The 17,006-nt window shown below is 55.8% G+C and overlaps 1 protein-coding gene across 5 annotated transcripts in view; it reads right to left on the bottom strand.

Moving 5' to 3' along the window:
• Window positions 1-5,375: 5,375 nt before the first annotated feature.
• Window positions 5,376-17,006, bottom strand: part of WDR25 (WD repeat domain 25) — a 146,015-nt gene continuing 134,384 nt past the window's right edge. For all 5 annotated transcript variants that reach the window (XM_061395331.1, XM_061395332.1, XM_061395333.1 and 2 more), the window contains 3 exons: window positions 10,603-10,773; window positions 6,343-6,483; window positions 5,376-5,843 (listed from right to left, as the gene is read on the bottom strand). In XM_061395331.1, coding sequence (XP_061251315.1) covers window positions 5,622-5,843; window positions 6,343-6,483; window positions 10,603-10,773 — 534 coding nt within the window. In that variant the 3' untranslated portion in view covers window positions 5,376-5,621. The remainder of the gene's footprint in view (window positions 5,844-6,342; window positions 6,484-10,602; window positions 10,774-17,006) is intronic.

The following is a 17,006-nucleotide window of genomic DNA, read 5'->3' as shown; positions in this document are numbered from 1 at the left end:
CTGTCCACCCCTCTGGGAGCTGTTCCTTTGGTGCTATCTTTTTTCTCTTCAGCTGCATGAGCTCTTCCCTCTGACTTTGGTTTCCTGCAGTTTTCCTGAGGTGTGTCTGGCTGTGGATTTACCACAGGAAGTCTTGTATCTGTGGACTGGTGTCTTTCATCAGTTCTGGGAAATCCTCAGCTACTTTTTAAAGTAACTCTCTGCCCTTCCCTCCTCCTGGGACTGCCATCAGCACCTCCTACTGAGGTCTGCTTCCATGTCCCTCCCTCGTTATGACCCACATCTTGGGGTCAGCATGCCTGGTCTGCATGCCTTCTAGGTCACCAATCCCCTTCTGCTGCATCCATTCAGCTGCCAATCAGAGCCACAGATTTCGGTTTTAGTTATTAATGGTTTCCATTTCTAGAAGTTCTTTCTATCTGGTTATTTTCAAAACACACCATGCCACTTTCTAACAGTTTCCTATTCTGTAGAGATATTTCCACGCTTGTCTTTTGTTTCCTTAAACGGAGCAGGCACAGCTGGTTCACAGCTGGGTCTGACATGTCCGTCAAGTGGGGTCTACAGAGACCTGTTTCTCTTGGCTCCTGCTCACACTGCCTGGTTTCTCTGTGTGCCCGGTTATCCTTGAGCATACTCACTGATGCCCTTGAGAAAGTACCTGTAAAATTTCCACAAGGCCTAGGATGGAGGCCGCTCCTCCAGGGCCTTTATGTCTACTTCTTCCAGGGGCTGGGCGCTTCCCACTGGGAGGGGACCACCTGGACCCAGGTGATGCCTGAAGTTGCCCGGCCCACCCAGCTTTGTGTAACTCCAGGGTGCCTGCCCTTGACCCTGAGGAGCACCCCAGGAAGCAGACTGCTGCAGGGAGGGGGCCTGTCAGGAGGCTCGGGAGTCAGCTCCCCCGTCTGGGGCCCAGTTTCCCTGTGGGCAGGTGGGAAAGTAACCCTCACCGACCTGCGGAGGGAGGGAGGGTGGCGACGGGAGGGTGGTGGGAAAACAGACAACCTCCGTTGCCCAGCAGGCTCTAGCTCAGAGATGCTCCCAGAGGGACCCTGAGGCTCATCAGTCCCACCCAGGCTGTGCTACTGGACAGCGGGGCTGGGAACCCCAAGGGCTTTGCAGCCTGGGCCCCAACATTGTCACCTCAGAGCCTGAGCACCCGTCCCCCAAATGGCCAATAGGCCTCACAGAGCTGTCCTGCCATGGCCTCCAAAGCCAGCCACAGCTGGGCGGGTGGAGGACCTTCCTTCCTCCACCAGACACCCCTCTTGTTCCACTCCAGTCCTACCTGACTCCCAACGGGGCGCCCACCATCCACCAACCCTTCCATCCATGTTTCTTCTCAACCCACAGGGGACAGTGCAGGGCTGTGTGACCTTGGGCAAGTCCCAGGCCCTCGGGGCCCGTGTCCCCTCTGGAGCCTGCGGACACTGACTCGTGAGGTTCTCAGGGGCGCTTGGGACAGTGGCTGTCCCAGTGCATGAAGAGCCCCAGGCTGAGCTGGAGGCAGGTCCGGAGGGACGAGACAAGCACAGACTTCCCAGGCCTGTCCCTCTGCCCTCCGAGCATCGGGGCTCACGGCTGCTTCATGGGGGCTGCAGGCACCAGCCTCACTCAGGGTCACGGCCACACCCAGCAGCACACACAGCCATGCCTGCATCTCAAGATGGACTGCTCTCCTCCCACGCCGGCTTCAGAGCCCTGTTCAGATGTATGGGTAAGGCGAAGGTAAGCGCCCAGCCCCAGGAAGGTGGATGGAGGGGAACAACCCACACTCCTTTTACATTCCAGCTCCGTACTTTCTAATTCTAGATCTCGTTTCAAAATTACAAATGGTGAACTCCCAGACACCTTGCAGAGGATCAGAATGAGTCTTGAATGCTCTTTGGAAGAAAGCATTTGGAGAAAGAAACAGATGAGGGTGCGAGAGCACCTGCCTTACTTCCCGGTGAAATAACCTAATGAGGGGGCGGGGCTTGCAGGCGGAGAGTGGAGAAGGCAAGCCCGCAGGGGAGGGGGCTAAGAAAGAGCCACAGTGGTTTCTGGTGACCCTGGATGTCCCTCTCCTGGGGGCGGGGGGGGTCAGAGCTTCCACCAGGGTGTTCTCTTTGAGGACAGAAGTTTGGATGGTGTTTGCCCCAAGAGAATGTGAGACGGTAACAACCTACAAAGCCCTTTCCTCTGCACTTCCTCCCTTGTTCACTCCAGCAGGCCCACTTTAGAGATGAGGAAACTGAGGTTCAGAGAAACAAAGTGCCCACAAAGGCCCCATGGAAGCAAGGGATGGGTCTGGGACCCACAGGTTGCAGCCAGCCGGGGTGTGGGCTCAGAATAAGGGAGAGGCCAGGCAGCTCGGTGGACACAAAGGTCAGCCCCTGGTAATCGCCAGCGCCCATGCCAAAGCCCACTGAGTGCAGCCTGTGACTGACACGCATTAAACACGAGTGGTCATACTAGCACGCCACAGTGGGGAAAGCACTCAGCAAACCACGTGGTGAAAGTCTCACTCGGAAGACGCTCCACATCAAGGAAGGCAGGAAAATGCCCGCTTTGGGCTGGGCTAGAAAGCAGACTCCAGGATCTGGGGCTGGATACACGGCGGTGGGCAGGAGAGGTGGGCGAGAGGCACCTGGAAAGGCCAGGACTGCCGCCCACAACCCTGGACAACTGCCGCCTCCCTAGCGGCCCGGGTCTGACTTCATTCACACGTTGTCAGTCCATCCGACAAACACTGGCCACGGGCCCATTCAGACCGGACCTGGGGGGGATACCCCATCGTGAAAGAACTGTGGGGGTCCCGTCACTCTCCCTTCCAGCTGCACAGTGGCAGCTGGGCCTGGTCAAGGACCCCTGGTCTGGGGTGGGTATGTGACGCAAACCAGCCAATCCAAGGCCTTCCCTGAGACTTATCGACTGAGAGCGGGGGAAGGAGCAGCCCCTCACTGGGAGCTGAGGATGGAACCCGACTGTGACCTCTGGCCTGAACAGGCTCGACCCCTGCACCAGTGGCTTGGCTGCCACCGATACTAACGTTAGCACGAACACTAACCCCCCCAGCTGCTGGCTCCCGAGCGCCTGCTGCACACACGCCCTGTGTGGGCTGGGTGCTGAGAGTTCTCCTTTACAGACAGGACACCGCGGCACAGGGCGGCTTGGCACTGGTGGTGACGGCACGACAACAGAAGGTGGGGAAGGGCTTTAAACCCACGGCTGCGTGATTCCGAAGCCCGTGTCCTGTGGGCAGGTGACACCTGCGGTTATTCCCGGAGCACCCCCGTGTGTGGGGCCTGCAACCCTAGGAGACTTACACGGACCTGTGCACGTGTGCTGGGAGGGGCCGGGGCTCAGGGCACAGCTCACACCCGGAGCCTGGAAACGGAGGGGGGCGGTGCTGGGGGGCTGGGGGAAGAGGGGTTGGCAGGGGCGGCAGCAAGGACAATGGGAGGGCTTTGCAGGTCACAGAGCTGCCCACCCAGAGCAGAGGCAGCCACTCTGGGGCCTGAGTGGGGAGGCAGGAATGTCCACTGTCTGCCTAGGCTCTAAGTGGACGTGTGCTCAGCCTCACTCTGCTGAGGCCAGGACAGCCCCTCGTGGGGCCTCCACTTCTGCCAAAGGGCTGACCTGCAAGAGCTGGAGTGCGGTTACCTTTCTTTTCACCAAAGCAGCCCTTCTTGAGCCTAAAAAGAGAAGGTGATTCTTCCCTGAGCTCCTACCACACCCAGCCCAACGGCATATGGGGTCACTGGGGCCCTGCTGCATCCTGCCCGGGCCTGGGGAGTTCCCTCCCTTCACCCTCCAAGGGTCTCAGCCCCCACCCACGCACTCTGGCCTCTCCAGCCCAGCTCAGGGACCCAGCATCCACTTGACACCAACAGCAGGCCAGGCTCTGTGCTGACTGTGGGGGGCGGAGGACGAGGGACAGAAGAGGAGTCAGCCCTTGGGATCATTCCTGCTTCAGGGCCTTTGCGTGGCCCTTCCCTCTGCTTGGGATGCCCTGCTTGTGGACCCCAAACTTTCAAGGGTCTGGAGGCAAAGTAAACACACTGAGATAAACGCTTCCACCAGCCCAGTTGTTGTTCAGTCGCTCAGTTGTGTCCAACTCTTTGCAACCCCATGGACTGCAGCACACCAGGCTTCCCTGCCCTTCACTATCTCCCACAGCTTGCTCAAACTCATGTCCATTGAGTTGGTGATGCCATTAAACCATCTCATCCTCTGTGGTCCCCTTCTCCTCCTGCCCTCAATCTCTCCCAGCATCAGGGTCTTTGAGACAGCTCTTCGCATTAGGTAGCCAAAGGATTGGAGCTTCAGCATCAGTCCTTCCAATGAATATTCAGGACTGATTTCCTTTAGGACGGACTGGTTGGATCTCCTTGCAGTCTGAAGGACTCTCAAGAGTCTTCTCCAACAGCACAGTTCGAAAGCATCAATTCTTCGGTGCTCAGCTTTCTTTATGGTCCAACTCACATCCATACAAAACCATAGCTTTGACTAGACAGACCTTTGCTGGTAATGTCTCTGCTTTTTAATATGCTGTCTAGGTTTGTCATAGCTTTTCTTCCAAGAAGCAAGCATCTTTTAATTTCATGGCTGCTCCCAATCTGCCCAATCCCCATCCCCAGATGAGCTCCCAGGTGCCAACACCCACCACACACTTGACCTTCCTGGACCCTCACAGCAGGCCTGCAGGCTGGGTTCTGACACCGCTTCACAGAGGGAGCAACTGCAGCTCCGAGAGGAAATGTGACTCGCTCTCAGCTACACCGACAGCAGAGCCAGATGGGGAACCCCGGTGCTGGAGAGGCCAGCTGGGCACTGCTTGCCTCTGTGGCCTCCTCCTCAGGTCCTGCATTTCCTCGCTAACCCCCTGCCAGGACACTGTCCTCACAGGCTCGCAGTCAGCCTCCTCCAGGGAGACTTCCAGGACTGCAGGGACGCGCCTGTCCAGAGACGGGCACCTCTGGCCCCCTCCCTCACCCATCAGGGGGCCTTTGGGCTCCTGGGGTAACAGCTCAATCGTGATCCCGAGGGGGCTTAGGGCTCCTCAGCCTGTGGGGATCCTCAAGGGCTCCTTGCTTCTTCATGTCGCTCTGTCTCCCCAGGCAGATGTACTTCCTCGGGCAGAGGGTGAGGAGGAGTGCAGAGGGCCCTGGGCTCAGGCAAACCTGGGGACCCCACCGGCCATGCTCTGGAGGAGGGAGGAGGCGCCTGGGCCTGAGCAGACCCTGTGAGACGGCGGGCAGGCAGACCTAGGACCCAGAGCCCCACCTCTCCAGCCCCCACTTGCCCTTTGTCTCCAAGCTCCAGCAGGCCCGCGAGAAGGGAGGTGAAAGAAGCTGCCGATGCGTGTTTTCACTGAAACAACCAAGAAATAGCAAAACGCTCACATTTATTGAGCATCGCCCGCAACCCGTCAGGTGCTTTTGCTAACGCATAGTCCTCGGAACCCTGAGACACAAGGTTTTCGCCCCCATTTTACAGATGAGGACACTGAGGCTCGGCGGATGGGAAGGCGGCATCCATCCGAGCCTGGCCCTGAAGCCAACCTCAGACCCTCCTCATCGCACACGCCCGCCCGCCCATCCGGCCGGCATCAGGAAGCTTCCACATCGTGAGGCTCAGTGCCAGATCTTGACGTCGCCCTCCCAGGAGCAGGTGGCGAGCATGGCGGGCAGCACGGGGTGGAAGGTGGCGCCCACGCAGGCCTGCGTGTGCCCGTGCAGTGTGCGGGCGCGGCTGGCAGTGCGGAAGCTGTACACCAGGGTCCGGCCGTCAGCGCTGCCCGTCAGCAGCAGGTCGCCGTCCGGGGAGCACTCGCAGCCCACCGAGTAGCCTTCCACCTGCAGAGGATGAGCAACCAGCTGAGCGACAGCGCGGCTCAGCGCACTCGGCCCCATGGCCCTTCCCACGGAGAAGCAGCCGGGGCCCGGAGCCGGCGGCTGAGCTCCTGCCATGAGCCGAGGGTCCCTGTGCCCAGGCCGGTGTCACCAGATGGCTCTCGTGGGTCCAGAGAGCACAGCTCTAGCACGGGGATGGGCAGTGGATCCCTGGTGCCTGTGCCCTCGGGGCGGCCCACAGGGAAAAGAGGCCGATGCAAAGGGCCCAGCCCCAGGTCCATGTAAGCCAACAAATCCAGGAGACCCCTGTCTGGCAGCTGGGGCCCAGGGAAGGGCCAGATGTGGCCCAGGGCTTTGAGTGGACATCAGGCCACACGGTATGGGGTCACCCAGGAAACAGAAATCACAGGTTGCCTGGACGGAGGGTCCGTGCTCTTGGGGACTGCCGGCGTGGGCGTGGGACAACTTTCCACCCCCGGGGGGACGGGACAAGATGGGGTACCTTGTGCCCTTCATAGCGCCGCCTTCTGCTCATCCGGTAGGGCCACACAGCGGAGAACAGGGCCAGGTAGTTGCCGTTGGTCTGCGCCAGGAACACAGGCTCCCGCGGGTGCAGGGTGAGGCTGGGGCAGGTGTACCTCTCCTGAGAGACAGCAGGGCTCAGAGAGGGTGGGGCGGGCTCCCCAGTGGGCTCCTGCCTCTGACGGGCCCGCCACCCACCCTCTGCTCCCGGGGCCTCGAGCCCCCCGCCCAGACCTCGGCTCAGGGGGCTGCGAGCTTCCTGTTGCTGCTGTAACAAAATGCCTCCAATTTTGCGGTTAAAAGCAGCACACATTTATTATCTTATGCTTCTGGAAGTCGGAATCTGACAAGGTCTCCCTGGGCTAAAATCAAGATGCCAGCAGGGCTCTGCTCCTTCTAGGGTCTCTGGGGGGTATCTGTTTCCTTGTCTTTTCCAGCTTCTAGGGGTCCCTACGCTCCTTGCCTCTTGGCCCTTGGGGTGGACTGAAAAATGTCCCCCCAAAGACTTCCATGTCCAAATTCCTGGGACCTGTGTCACCATCTGTGTTTTTTAAAAAAAGCAGGGGGATCTTTGCAGGGATTAACTTAAGGATCTTGAGATGAAAAGGTTACCCTGCATTACTGCATCCCTAAATGCAATCACAGGCATCCATAGAAAAGGTAGGCAGAGTGAGACCAGACACACAGAGGCGGGGACATGAACACAGAGCAGAGAGAGATCTGAGGATGCTGGCGTGCGGACTGGAGGGACACAGCACAAGCCAAGGGTCACCAGCTGCCACCAGAAGCTGGAAGGAGCAAAGGACAGACGACAGAGCCCCGCCAGCACCTTGATTTCAGCCGCAGGATACTTTCTACACACTTCCAGCCTCCATCACTGAAAGGACACATTTCTATTGATTTAAGCCATTGGATTTATGCTACTTTGTAATCTGTTACACAGCGACAGAAAACAAATCCACACACCCATCTCCCCACATGCACAGTGAGCCGTCGGGGAGCCCCAGCCCAGCCTAGGGTCCAGAGCTGCCAGAACACATAGTGAGCAAGGAGGTGACTGGCCAAGTGTGGAGATAAATGCGTGCACACGGGGTTCCGAGCAGGAGGAGAGATCTCGCTGCTTAATGGACTGAGTCACACAGAAACACCCCTAAAAGCGCCCTTCTGCACTACACCTGTCCTTCCGTGTTCTAAGTGATGTCCTGAAGCCACAGCCTCTAAATGAGCCCAAATTCAAAGGGCGACACTGGGAGCAATTGGAACCGCAGACTAATGTGCTGCTGGAGGCGCACGGCGACCTCATCATGAGCTCCTGGTGTGAGGCTCCAGGCGGAGCGCCTGTGCGCCAGCATGCAGGGCGAGGAGGTGTGCCTCTAGGAGGGCCGCAGCTCGGGCATGCAGCACCGTCATCCACCTCATTCGCTTCTCTGGTCTCCGCAGGGCCGGCGGAGGCAGGATGCCCCAGGGGCCAGACACACCCCTCCGGCCCCCTCCTAGGGCTTGCCTTTCTCATGGCATTGAACTAGAACTCTGAAGTGAAGGTCTAGAGGTAGGTTTGTTCAGGGCCACTTAGAATCCTTTAAGAACCAGGGGGAAAAAAAAAAAAACAGGGAGAAGGAAATGGTGCATACACACACCTGCTGCTGCTGCTGAGCGCCCAGTCGTGTCTGACTCTGGGACCCCGTGGACGGCACCCCCCCAGGCTCCTCTGTCCATGGGGTTCCAGGCAAGAATACTGGAGTGGGCTGCCATTTCCTACTCCAACGTACATCTGATATATATTTTTAAATTCTGGGTGGCAGCATCAAAGAGATTAGCCATAGCTAACTTGAAATCTTAAAAGATGATGGTGGTGGTGATGACAATGAGGATGATGGTGGTGATGGTGGGGATGGTGATGATGGTGGAAATGGTGAGGAGAGTGGAGATGGTGATGATGGTGGATGGTGGTGGTGATGGTGGTGATGACGGTGGTGATGGTGGCAGTGATGGTGAATGGTGGTATTGATGGTGGCGATGGTGGATGGTGGTGATGACGGTGGTGATGGTGGGGATGGTGAGGAGAGTGGAAATGGTGATGATGGTGATGGTGGATGGTGGTGGTGATGGTGGTGAGGATGTGCTAAGAGTGGAGATGGTGATGGTGGTGGATGGTGGTCATGAGGGTGGTGATGGTGGATGGTGGTGATGACGGTGGTGATGGTAGTGATGGTAATGGTGGGGATGGTGATGATGGTGGTGACAGTGGATGGTGGTGATGGTAGTGATGGTAGTGATGGTGATGGTGGGGATGGTGATGATGGTGGGAATGGTGAGGAGAGTGGGAATGGTGATGATGGTAGTGATGGTGATGGTAGTGATGGTGATGGTGGGGAATGTAATGATGGTGATGGTGGGGATGGTGGTGATGGTGTATGGCAGTGATGATGGTGATGGTGGTGACAGTGGATGGTGGTGAAGATGGTAGTGATGGTTGGGATGATGGCGGTGATGATGGTGGTGATGGTGGTGATGGTGGGGATGGTGGTGATGGTGGATGGTGGTGATGATGGTAGTGATGGTTGGGATGATGGTGGTGATGACGGTGGTGATGGCAGATGGTGATGGTGGGGATGGTGGGGATGGTGGTGATGGGGGATGGTGGTGATGATGGTAGTGATGGTTGGGATGATGGCGGTGATGGCAGATGGTGGTGATGGTGGGGATGGTGGTGACGATGGTAGTGACGGTTGGGATGATGGTGGTGATGATGATGATAATGGTGATGACAATGATGGTGATGATGGTGGTCACGGTAAAAGAGGTGATGTGATAAGGAGGGTGGAGATGATGACAATGATGATGATGGTGGTGATGGTGGGGATGGTGGTGATGGCGGTGATGGTTGGGATGATGGTGGTGATGATGATGATAATAAGATGATAGTGATGGTGATGATGGTGAGGATGTGATAAGAGTGGAAATGGTGATGGTGGTGATGGCGGGTGGTGATGGTGGATGGTGGGGATGGTGATGATGTGGTGATAGTGGATGGTGGTGATAGGAATGGTGAGGAGAGTGGAGATGGTGATGATGGTGGTGATGGTGGTGATGGCAGATGGTGGTGATGGTAGATGGTGGGGATGATGATGATGGTGGGAATGGTGAGGAGAGTGGAGATGGTGGGGATGGTGGTGGTGGTGATGGTGGATGGTGTTGATGGTGGTGGTGATGGTGGGGATGGTGGTGACGGGGGATGGTGGTGACGATGGTAGTGACGGTTGGGATGATGGTGGTGATGATGATAATGATAATGGTGATGACAATGATGGTGATGATGGTGGTCATGGTAAAAGGTGAGGTGATAAGGAGGGTGGTAATGATGACAATGATGATGATGGTGGTAATGGCGGTGATGGTTGGAATGATGGTGGTGATGATAATGATGATGATAAGATGACAGTGATGGTGATGATGGTGAGGATGTGATAAGAGTGGAGATGGTGATGGTGGTGGATGGTGGTCATGACGGTGGTGATGGTGGTGGTGATGGTAATGATGGTGGTGGTGATGGTGGCAGTGATGGTGATGATAGGTAATGTATTTATCAAGAACTCCCTGCACCTGGCACTGTGCTGGCCTAAGTATCTACATCTTTTAATTCTCAAAACCACACTATGAGGCAAGAAATATTCTCATCCTCAATTTTCTAAGGGGAAAAAAAAATGAGAGTCAAAGAGGGTAACTACTGGGCCTGGGCCCCTGCCTGTAGGTGGTGGAAACAGGAATTTAATTCACGCAGCTGGTACACCTTCAGGGTCTGGGCTCCAGCCCTTGAGTCACAGCCCCTGTTGAGGCTACTGAGCAAGAGTTCAGGTGGACCCGCAGGCTGGCTGGGGTGGGGAGGGTTAGAGTAGGGTTGTCTCGGGGTGGACAGCCACTTTCCTGTGGGCGTGAATGAGGCTGCTTCCCACACCTTTACCCCGTGGCCTGGCTGTGCTGGGCAGAGAGCGAGTGAGAGGCCCGCGAGGGAGTCACCCTGATCCGGGAGCCCATGCTAGGCACTCCGGGCAGGCCTGGACCTGCACGTTGCCTCCCCCAACCCTACAGACTTCAGGCAGCCCTCTCCCTCCAAAGCTCCTGCTGGCTGAACCACCTCTGCAGGATGCGACCTGGGACCCCAGACAGCCTGGGGGCCACATGGATGCACCTGGGGCTGGGGCTCAACCTGAAAGCAAGGCCCAATGACAGGGTTTCTCACGTGGAAAATCTGGTTGGAGATCTTGGCGGAGCTCTGGAAATCCCAAGCAATGATGGTGCGGTCGGCAGAGTCCCGGCTTGAAGCATCTGTGCTGCTCAGAAACTCGGAGCCTTCCCGGAGGAAGAGGATGTCCAGGGTCTGCTGGATGGTGGCCTTGTAGCTTCTCACCACCTGCAAGAGTGGGCACCCGTCACAGTGGGGCCCCCAGAGTCCACAGGCAGGGCCGGGGGGGCGCCGAGTACATGTGGGCTGCAGGGTCTGGGAGGGCAGTACGTGAAGACACGCCCCCCCCTTCCCAGGATGAGCAGCCCAAGCATGGGTGTGGGGGCTGCTGGAGGGAGACCTCCGGGGCCTCCCGCCCCCCAGCAGGCACACGTCTGTCTCCCTCGGGCCCTGCTCCCTGACAATTCCACGCCTTGCCTCTCCCCGTGGATGTCCTCCATGCCCACACCCTCCCCACACCAACTGGCACATGGGCCCAGGGAGGCATGAAGATGCCCCCCAGCCTCATGACTGGTCCCCTAGAGAGCAGCAGGGGCCAATGAAGGAGAGCTTAGGGAAGGGCTCCACGCCCGGCCAAGGGCATGTAAGGGCACCGTCATGTGCTGCCCACCAAAACCCGGGCCATATTTTGTGCTCTTGATTCTGAAGAGTCCCACAATTCATAGCTTTCAAGGCCTGGGCCTGTAGCCCCCGGAGTGGTACCTGCAACATGGGAGCCAGTAGTCTCCAGCTCATGGAGCCAGAATCACAGTACATTAGCTACCTTTAAAGACACTCTTTCTTTCTTACAACATCGCCAACATTCCACACTCTCCCATCTCTAAACTAACGCAATTTAGCATCAAGCCGTTGTTCCGCTTTCTTCAGAGCATTTTATCACATGAACCTTCCATTCTACAACAATGGGATGGTTAGGGGCAGGGTGGGAGTCCCAGCGCCAGGGTCAACAAGTACCTCCGTGCAACAAACTCCAGGATGACTTTAAATTGCAATAGTGAGCAGCAGGCTGTGGGCACAGCGCCTTGGGCCCGCCTGCCAGGCCTGGCGGCCTGTTTACCAGCTCCCAGGGCGCCACCACGTGGCCACAGCACGAACACAGCTCTCCGGCACCTCGGCCGCCAGTTGGGAAACCAGCTGTCTTGACATATTTCAAAAACTGAAATTTAAAATCTTGCCAATGTTGCAGACCTAGATATGGTAGCATCCTCTTTCAAACATATGTAAGTCAAATTCACATGAAATGCAGCACTCCATAAATCCAATTTAGACAGAGGGGTATTTTGTAACCCATTCTCCAGATGAGGAACACTGAGGCTCAGAGAGATGCAGGCATTTGCTCAAGGGTGCAGGGCCAGGGCGTCATGCTTCCCGGGGGTGGGGGGGGCCCCATCCAGGCCTCCTGCTGGCCAAGTCCTGACTTGGTAAATGTTGGGACAAATTGATGGGAGGAGGGTGGGCAACCAACAAGTACCTTCTCTGAGCCTCTTCAGAAGCAGTCCCCAGTGAGTGTGATTTCTGGGTAGGCCCCCTGGAGCCTGAGGAGTGGTCCAGGGGCAGAAAAGAGAGGGTGGCCATGCAGGCCTTGGAGCCCAGGCCAGACTGTGCGGCTGCTCCCCAGACAGCAAGGGGCTGCCCGCCTCCTTGCCTCCCTCCCTTCCTCTCTCCCTGCACCAGGATCCCGCAGGCCTGCCCTGCCCTCCCAGGCAGCCTTGAGTCTCCTGGAGTGTAAGCTAGAAGGAACACTCCAACTCCCAGCCAGGAGGGGCACAGAAGCTGTTTTGCGGACGGATGCTCCGGCCTGCCCATTTGGAGCTGGGGCAGCGGTCTAGGGCCTGTGAGCGGACAGGGCACGCGGCCTCAGTGCCCAACATCTGCCCTTATGAGGACATGCTATCCCGATTCACCAAGCACAGAGCTGTTTCAAGACAGGCTTTGGAACCTGCTCTGGTGGGAAGAGCAGGGAGGGGTGGGAGCAAGGCCGGCACATCACTGGGGCTCCCGACCCACGGCCCCGCCCATCTGCAGGGCCACGCCTCTCCCCTTGCTTACACCCCCCTCCCCATCACCAGCCACCCGACACCTCCACCCTGAGGCCACGTCGGGGCTACATGCCCTCCTGCCCCCTTTCCTAAAGCTCTCGCCATCACCGCATCCAGGTGAGGAGCAGGGGGCTGAGGATGGCCGGGGCAGCAAGGAGGGGAGTAAGTCTGACCCAACTCATGAGCCTGGACGTGACCAGTGCACCGAGGAGTTTCTCCTCCTGGGTCGGGGGCACACAGCCCCCCAGAGCCCCACCGGCCCATGGAGAATGGCCATCGGTGGGCACAACCGTGAGGCCCATGGGCACGGGGACCATCTCCAGCAGCGGCACCTCAGTCCCCACACGCACTCAGGAAATGCACTGACCCAGGAGAGGATGGGGTATGAGGACCACTCCCGGAGCTCCAGCCAGGGCGGCGGGAGCATCAGATAATTCATCTCCTGCCAACACGGGAGGAAGCTTCACCCCGGAGGGCGGCATCGAAGCCCGGAGGAGCGAAGTGCCGGAGTGCTCAGCCGACCCTGGCAGAACTACCTGCGTGCCCACCAACACGCCACCTTGCCTCCCCAAGACAAACTTTTCCAGGAGAATGAAAACCCTTGTTCTGTACACTTCCTGAGAATGCATGGAAATGGCCCAATTCATTAGGGTGTCGTAAAATCCAACGGCCGGGAAACCAGCCGTGTTATGGGTGATCCCTGCCAATAACGCTGCTCTAAGTGGAAGGCTGACCTTTGGAGTGATGGCCGCTGAATATGATTGACTTGTCTTCCCAACTGCTCCTGCCCCGGGAAAGAGCAGGGAAGTCATTTGTGCGTCTAGTTGGTGGGTTTTATGGCGAACTTAATTACACCGACAGCTGGTGCGTCCTGTCCCAGGGGCCTTGGGATGGCGCTACACGGGCCTAACTAGCTGGATCCAGAGGGGAGCCTCACTCAGACTCTTCTGGCAACCCGGGCCTCCATCAGCAGACGCTTGGAGACATTTGGCCAAGAGTCTACAGCTCTGAGAGGAAAGGAAGACATGATCAAGACACATTCAGTGCAATGAAAACCTCCGGATAACCCTTTAAAAAGTCTGCTTGACCCACCAGACAATCCTGGGTAACTGGGCTGCTCTGGATTCAACTGAAGGCTCAGCTTTCCCTTCCAGGGGCCCCTGCCATGTCCGAGGTGCGTGGGGTTGGAGGGGACAGGCGAGGCTCTGGTCTGGCCTGCTGACTCACTGTGTGCCCAGGGCAGTCCTGCCCTCACCGCGTCTGGTTTCGAATCGTCACCACCCGGGGACTGGCCTGGATGACAAGCTTCTACTCAGCACTGGATCCCAGAGACAGGAAGGGCTGGGGAAGCCAGCTCCCCTCCTCCCACCCAGGCCCTTAGGGACAGCGAGGGAGCCACTGCTCTGGGCCCCACAGGATGGCCGAGGCCACCCGCCCACCCCGCAGGACGTGGTGCTCCTGTTTGTTTGTCTGGTCATCCTTGGCCAGGACTGGGACTGCCCACTGCAGGCGGCAGGAAGGTGTGTTGAATGCAGGATAAGTGAGTGAGCAGCTACGCAAATGGATGAATGAACAAAAGGACAAGTTGAAAAGCTGCGACCTGTGGCCTCTGGCTGCCAGGAGCATGCCAGCCCTTGGGTATCACGAAGTCCATCACAGGCCCCTCCACGGCCCTTGACATGGAGACAAGGACACTTCAACCTCCAAGGATCTCTGAGGCCGCGGCAGGGGGGTGGGGTGGCGCTCAGTGCATGCATGCTTGGCATCGCCAGACATCCGGAGTTGGGAGGGCCAAGCTCTCAGGCAGACGCCCGGGTACCTGAGCATGATGGCCCATCTAGCTGCCTGGTCCAGGACAGGCAACTCACCTCTCCAGGCCTCAGTCTCCACACCTGCAAGGTGGGACTAACAGCAGGACCTATGGCTCGGGAGGGAAGGATGGTGACAGGCCTGGCCAAGCAGCCAACACAGAGCAGCTGATCATAATCCTCTCCCCAGGCCAGCCGGAGCTTGTCCCCGGGATGGGGCTGCGGGTCCTTGGACAAACCCCTCCTCCCCAAACCTCAGTTCCTTCCCCTTGAGAATAAACATATTGGTCTCTTCGGGTTCTAAGACGAGACAAGTCTCTGCACAAAGGCACGTGGGAGAGTTGAGCACAGGGCCCTTTTCTGTGGCTTAGAATCACACAAGGGAAAGTGGCCGGTCACACGGGACAGTGTACGCCAAAAGCGCTCTGTGGGTAATTTTTTTTTAATCAGAAATTTCTATTAAAGACAAAAAGCAATTATACAAATATGAGAAGAGAGTATGACTAAATTTTCCTACAACCTGAAACTAGGAGAAACTATCCTGGCTGGTGCTCCAAGGCCAGAGCACCGAGAGAAAAGATGGCAAATCTGAGTACATGAAAATAACAGTAATAACAATACTAAACACTATTGCATGGCATGAGAAGCAATAATTAAGAGGAATAAAAAAGACAGATACATGAAATTTACATGAAATTACATGAAATTTACATGAAAATAACACTAATAACAATACTAAACACTATTGCATGGCATGAGAAACAATAATTAAGAGGAATAAAGAAGACAGATGGGAAAGATACTTGAAATTTATAGGTCTTGTTCTTGTTTAGTTGCTAAGTCATGTCCAACTCCTTGCGACCCCATGGACTGTAGCCCGCCAGGCTCCTCTGTCCATGGAATTCTCTAGGCAGGAGTACCAGAGTGGGTTGCCATTTCCTCCTCCAGGAGATCTTCCAGACCCAGGAACAGAACCTGTGTCTCCTGCATTGCAGGCAGATCCCTAACCACTGAGCCACCTGGGAAGCCCCAATTTATAGGTCACTACCCTTAACAGTCCCTAATACACAGACAGTTTCTAAAAATCGATGAAAAAGACCAATAGCTCTACAGAAGAATGGGCAAGAGAAATGAACAGAGAGTTCATATGAGAGGGAATGTAACTGGTCCTTCAATCCTGCTCATAAGAAATAAAATTTTAAAATTACATGGAGATATCATCTCTTATCAAATAAGAAGATCCCAAAGTTTGACAACACACTCTGTTAGGTGGCTGTGGGGCATTAGTTACACTACACACTGCTGACAGAAATGTAAAATGGTCCTGTCCCCCCCGAGAAAATTTGGGCAACACCAAGCAAAACGGCATATGCCTTGTTACTCGGCAACATGTATAACCCAGCACCCCGACTTGTAGGAACTGACCCCAAAGTTACAGCAGCAAATCCCAGAAAACAGAAGCATGAGGCTGCTGAAACCAGCACCACTTGTGAAATTAAAAAAGCAGAAATGACTCAAATGTACAAAACGTGCTAGTCACCCAGTCGTGTCAGACTCTTTGCGACCCCATGGACTGTAGTCCATCAGGCTCCTCTGTCCATGGGATTCTCCAGGCAAGAATACTGGAGTAGGTTGCCATTTCCTTCTCCAGGGGACCTTCCCAACCCAGGGATTGAACCCACACCTCCTGCATTGCAGGCAGATTCTTTACCATCTGAGCCAAATATACAAGAAGGGACCGGTTAAATAGATGGCAGTCCAGGGCGCGTTCTGAATGCTGTGTGCAGTGCTGAGAGAGGGTGAGGCCCGCTGTGGGCCGGCCCCCAGGAGACAATGCTCAGTGCAGAGCCAAGGCAGAGAAAAACAGGGCGGAAAGGTTGTGTTTGCCTCCACAAAAACAGCAGAAAATAAACCAGAAACTAAGTAAGTAAATAAATCAGTCAGGCTGCCTCTGAACCGGAGAGGACAGATTGGGGAATTCGGGGCTGGAGGTAGAACCCAGAGGATCCCTACAGAGGGGTAGACAGTAAATATATTAGGGCTTGGAAGCTACATTTAGGCACTGTTGCACACTCTGTGTGTGTGTGTGTGGGGGGTGTGTGTGTGTGTGTGTGTGTGTGTGTGATGTGTGTTACAGTCATTTAAAAATGTAAAAACCATTCTTAACTCAAGGACCATACAAAAACAGTGTAGCCAAGATTGGGCCCATGGGCTGTAGTTATCCAATCCCTTCTCCAGAACCATGTCCATATTTTATAAAATTATACAACAAAATTAAAAGGCAGACTCTAAAATGTGAAAGCAAAATTAAGCAAATAAAATTAGCCATCTTGAGCTAGTAGCTTAACCACACAAATAGGATTCATTTTAAAAGACACGAAAGCACAGTAGTTGAAGGTAGATCCTCTGTTGATACACATTATAAACTGAAAAACAGTAATTTGATGGTAAATCTTAATTGGATATACTTTGCGAACAAAAAGAACTGTGAGAAATATCACACTGTTTCCAGTCATTACATTGCTAGTGTCAATACATACCATAAAAATTGAAT

This window comes from Bos javanicus, chromosome 21, assembly GCF_032452875.1.
Source record: "Bos javanicus breed banteng chromosome 21, ARS-OSU_banteng_1.0, whole genome shotgun sequence".
Taxonomy (NCBI): domain Eukaryota; kingdom Metazoa; phylum Chordata; class Mammalia; order Artiodactyla; family Bovidae; genus Bos; species Bos javanicus.
This window is presented reverse-complemented; position numbering and strand designations above follow the sequence as displayed.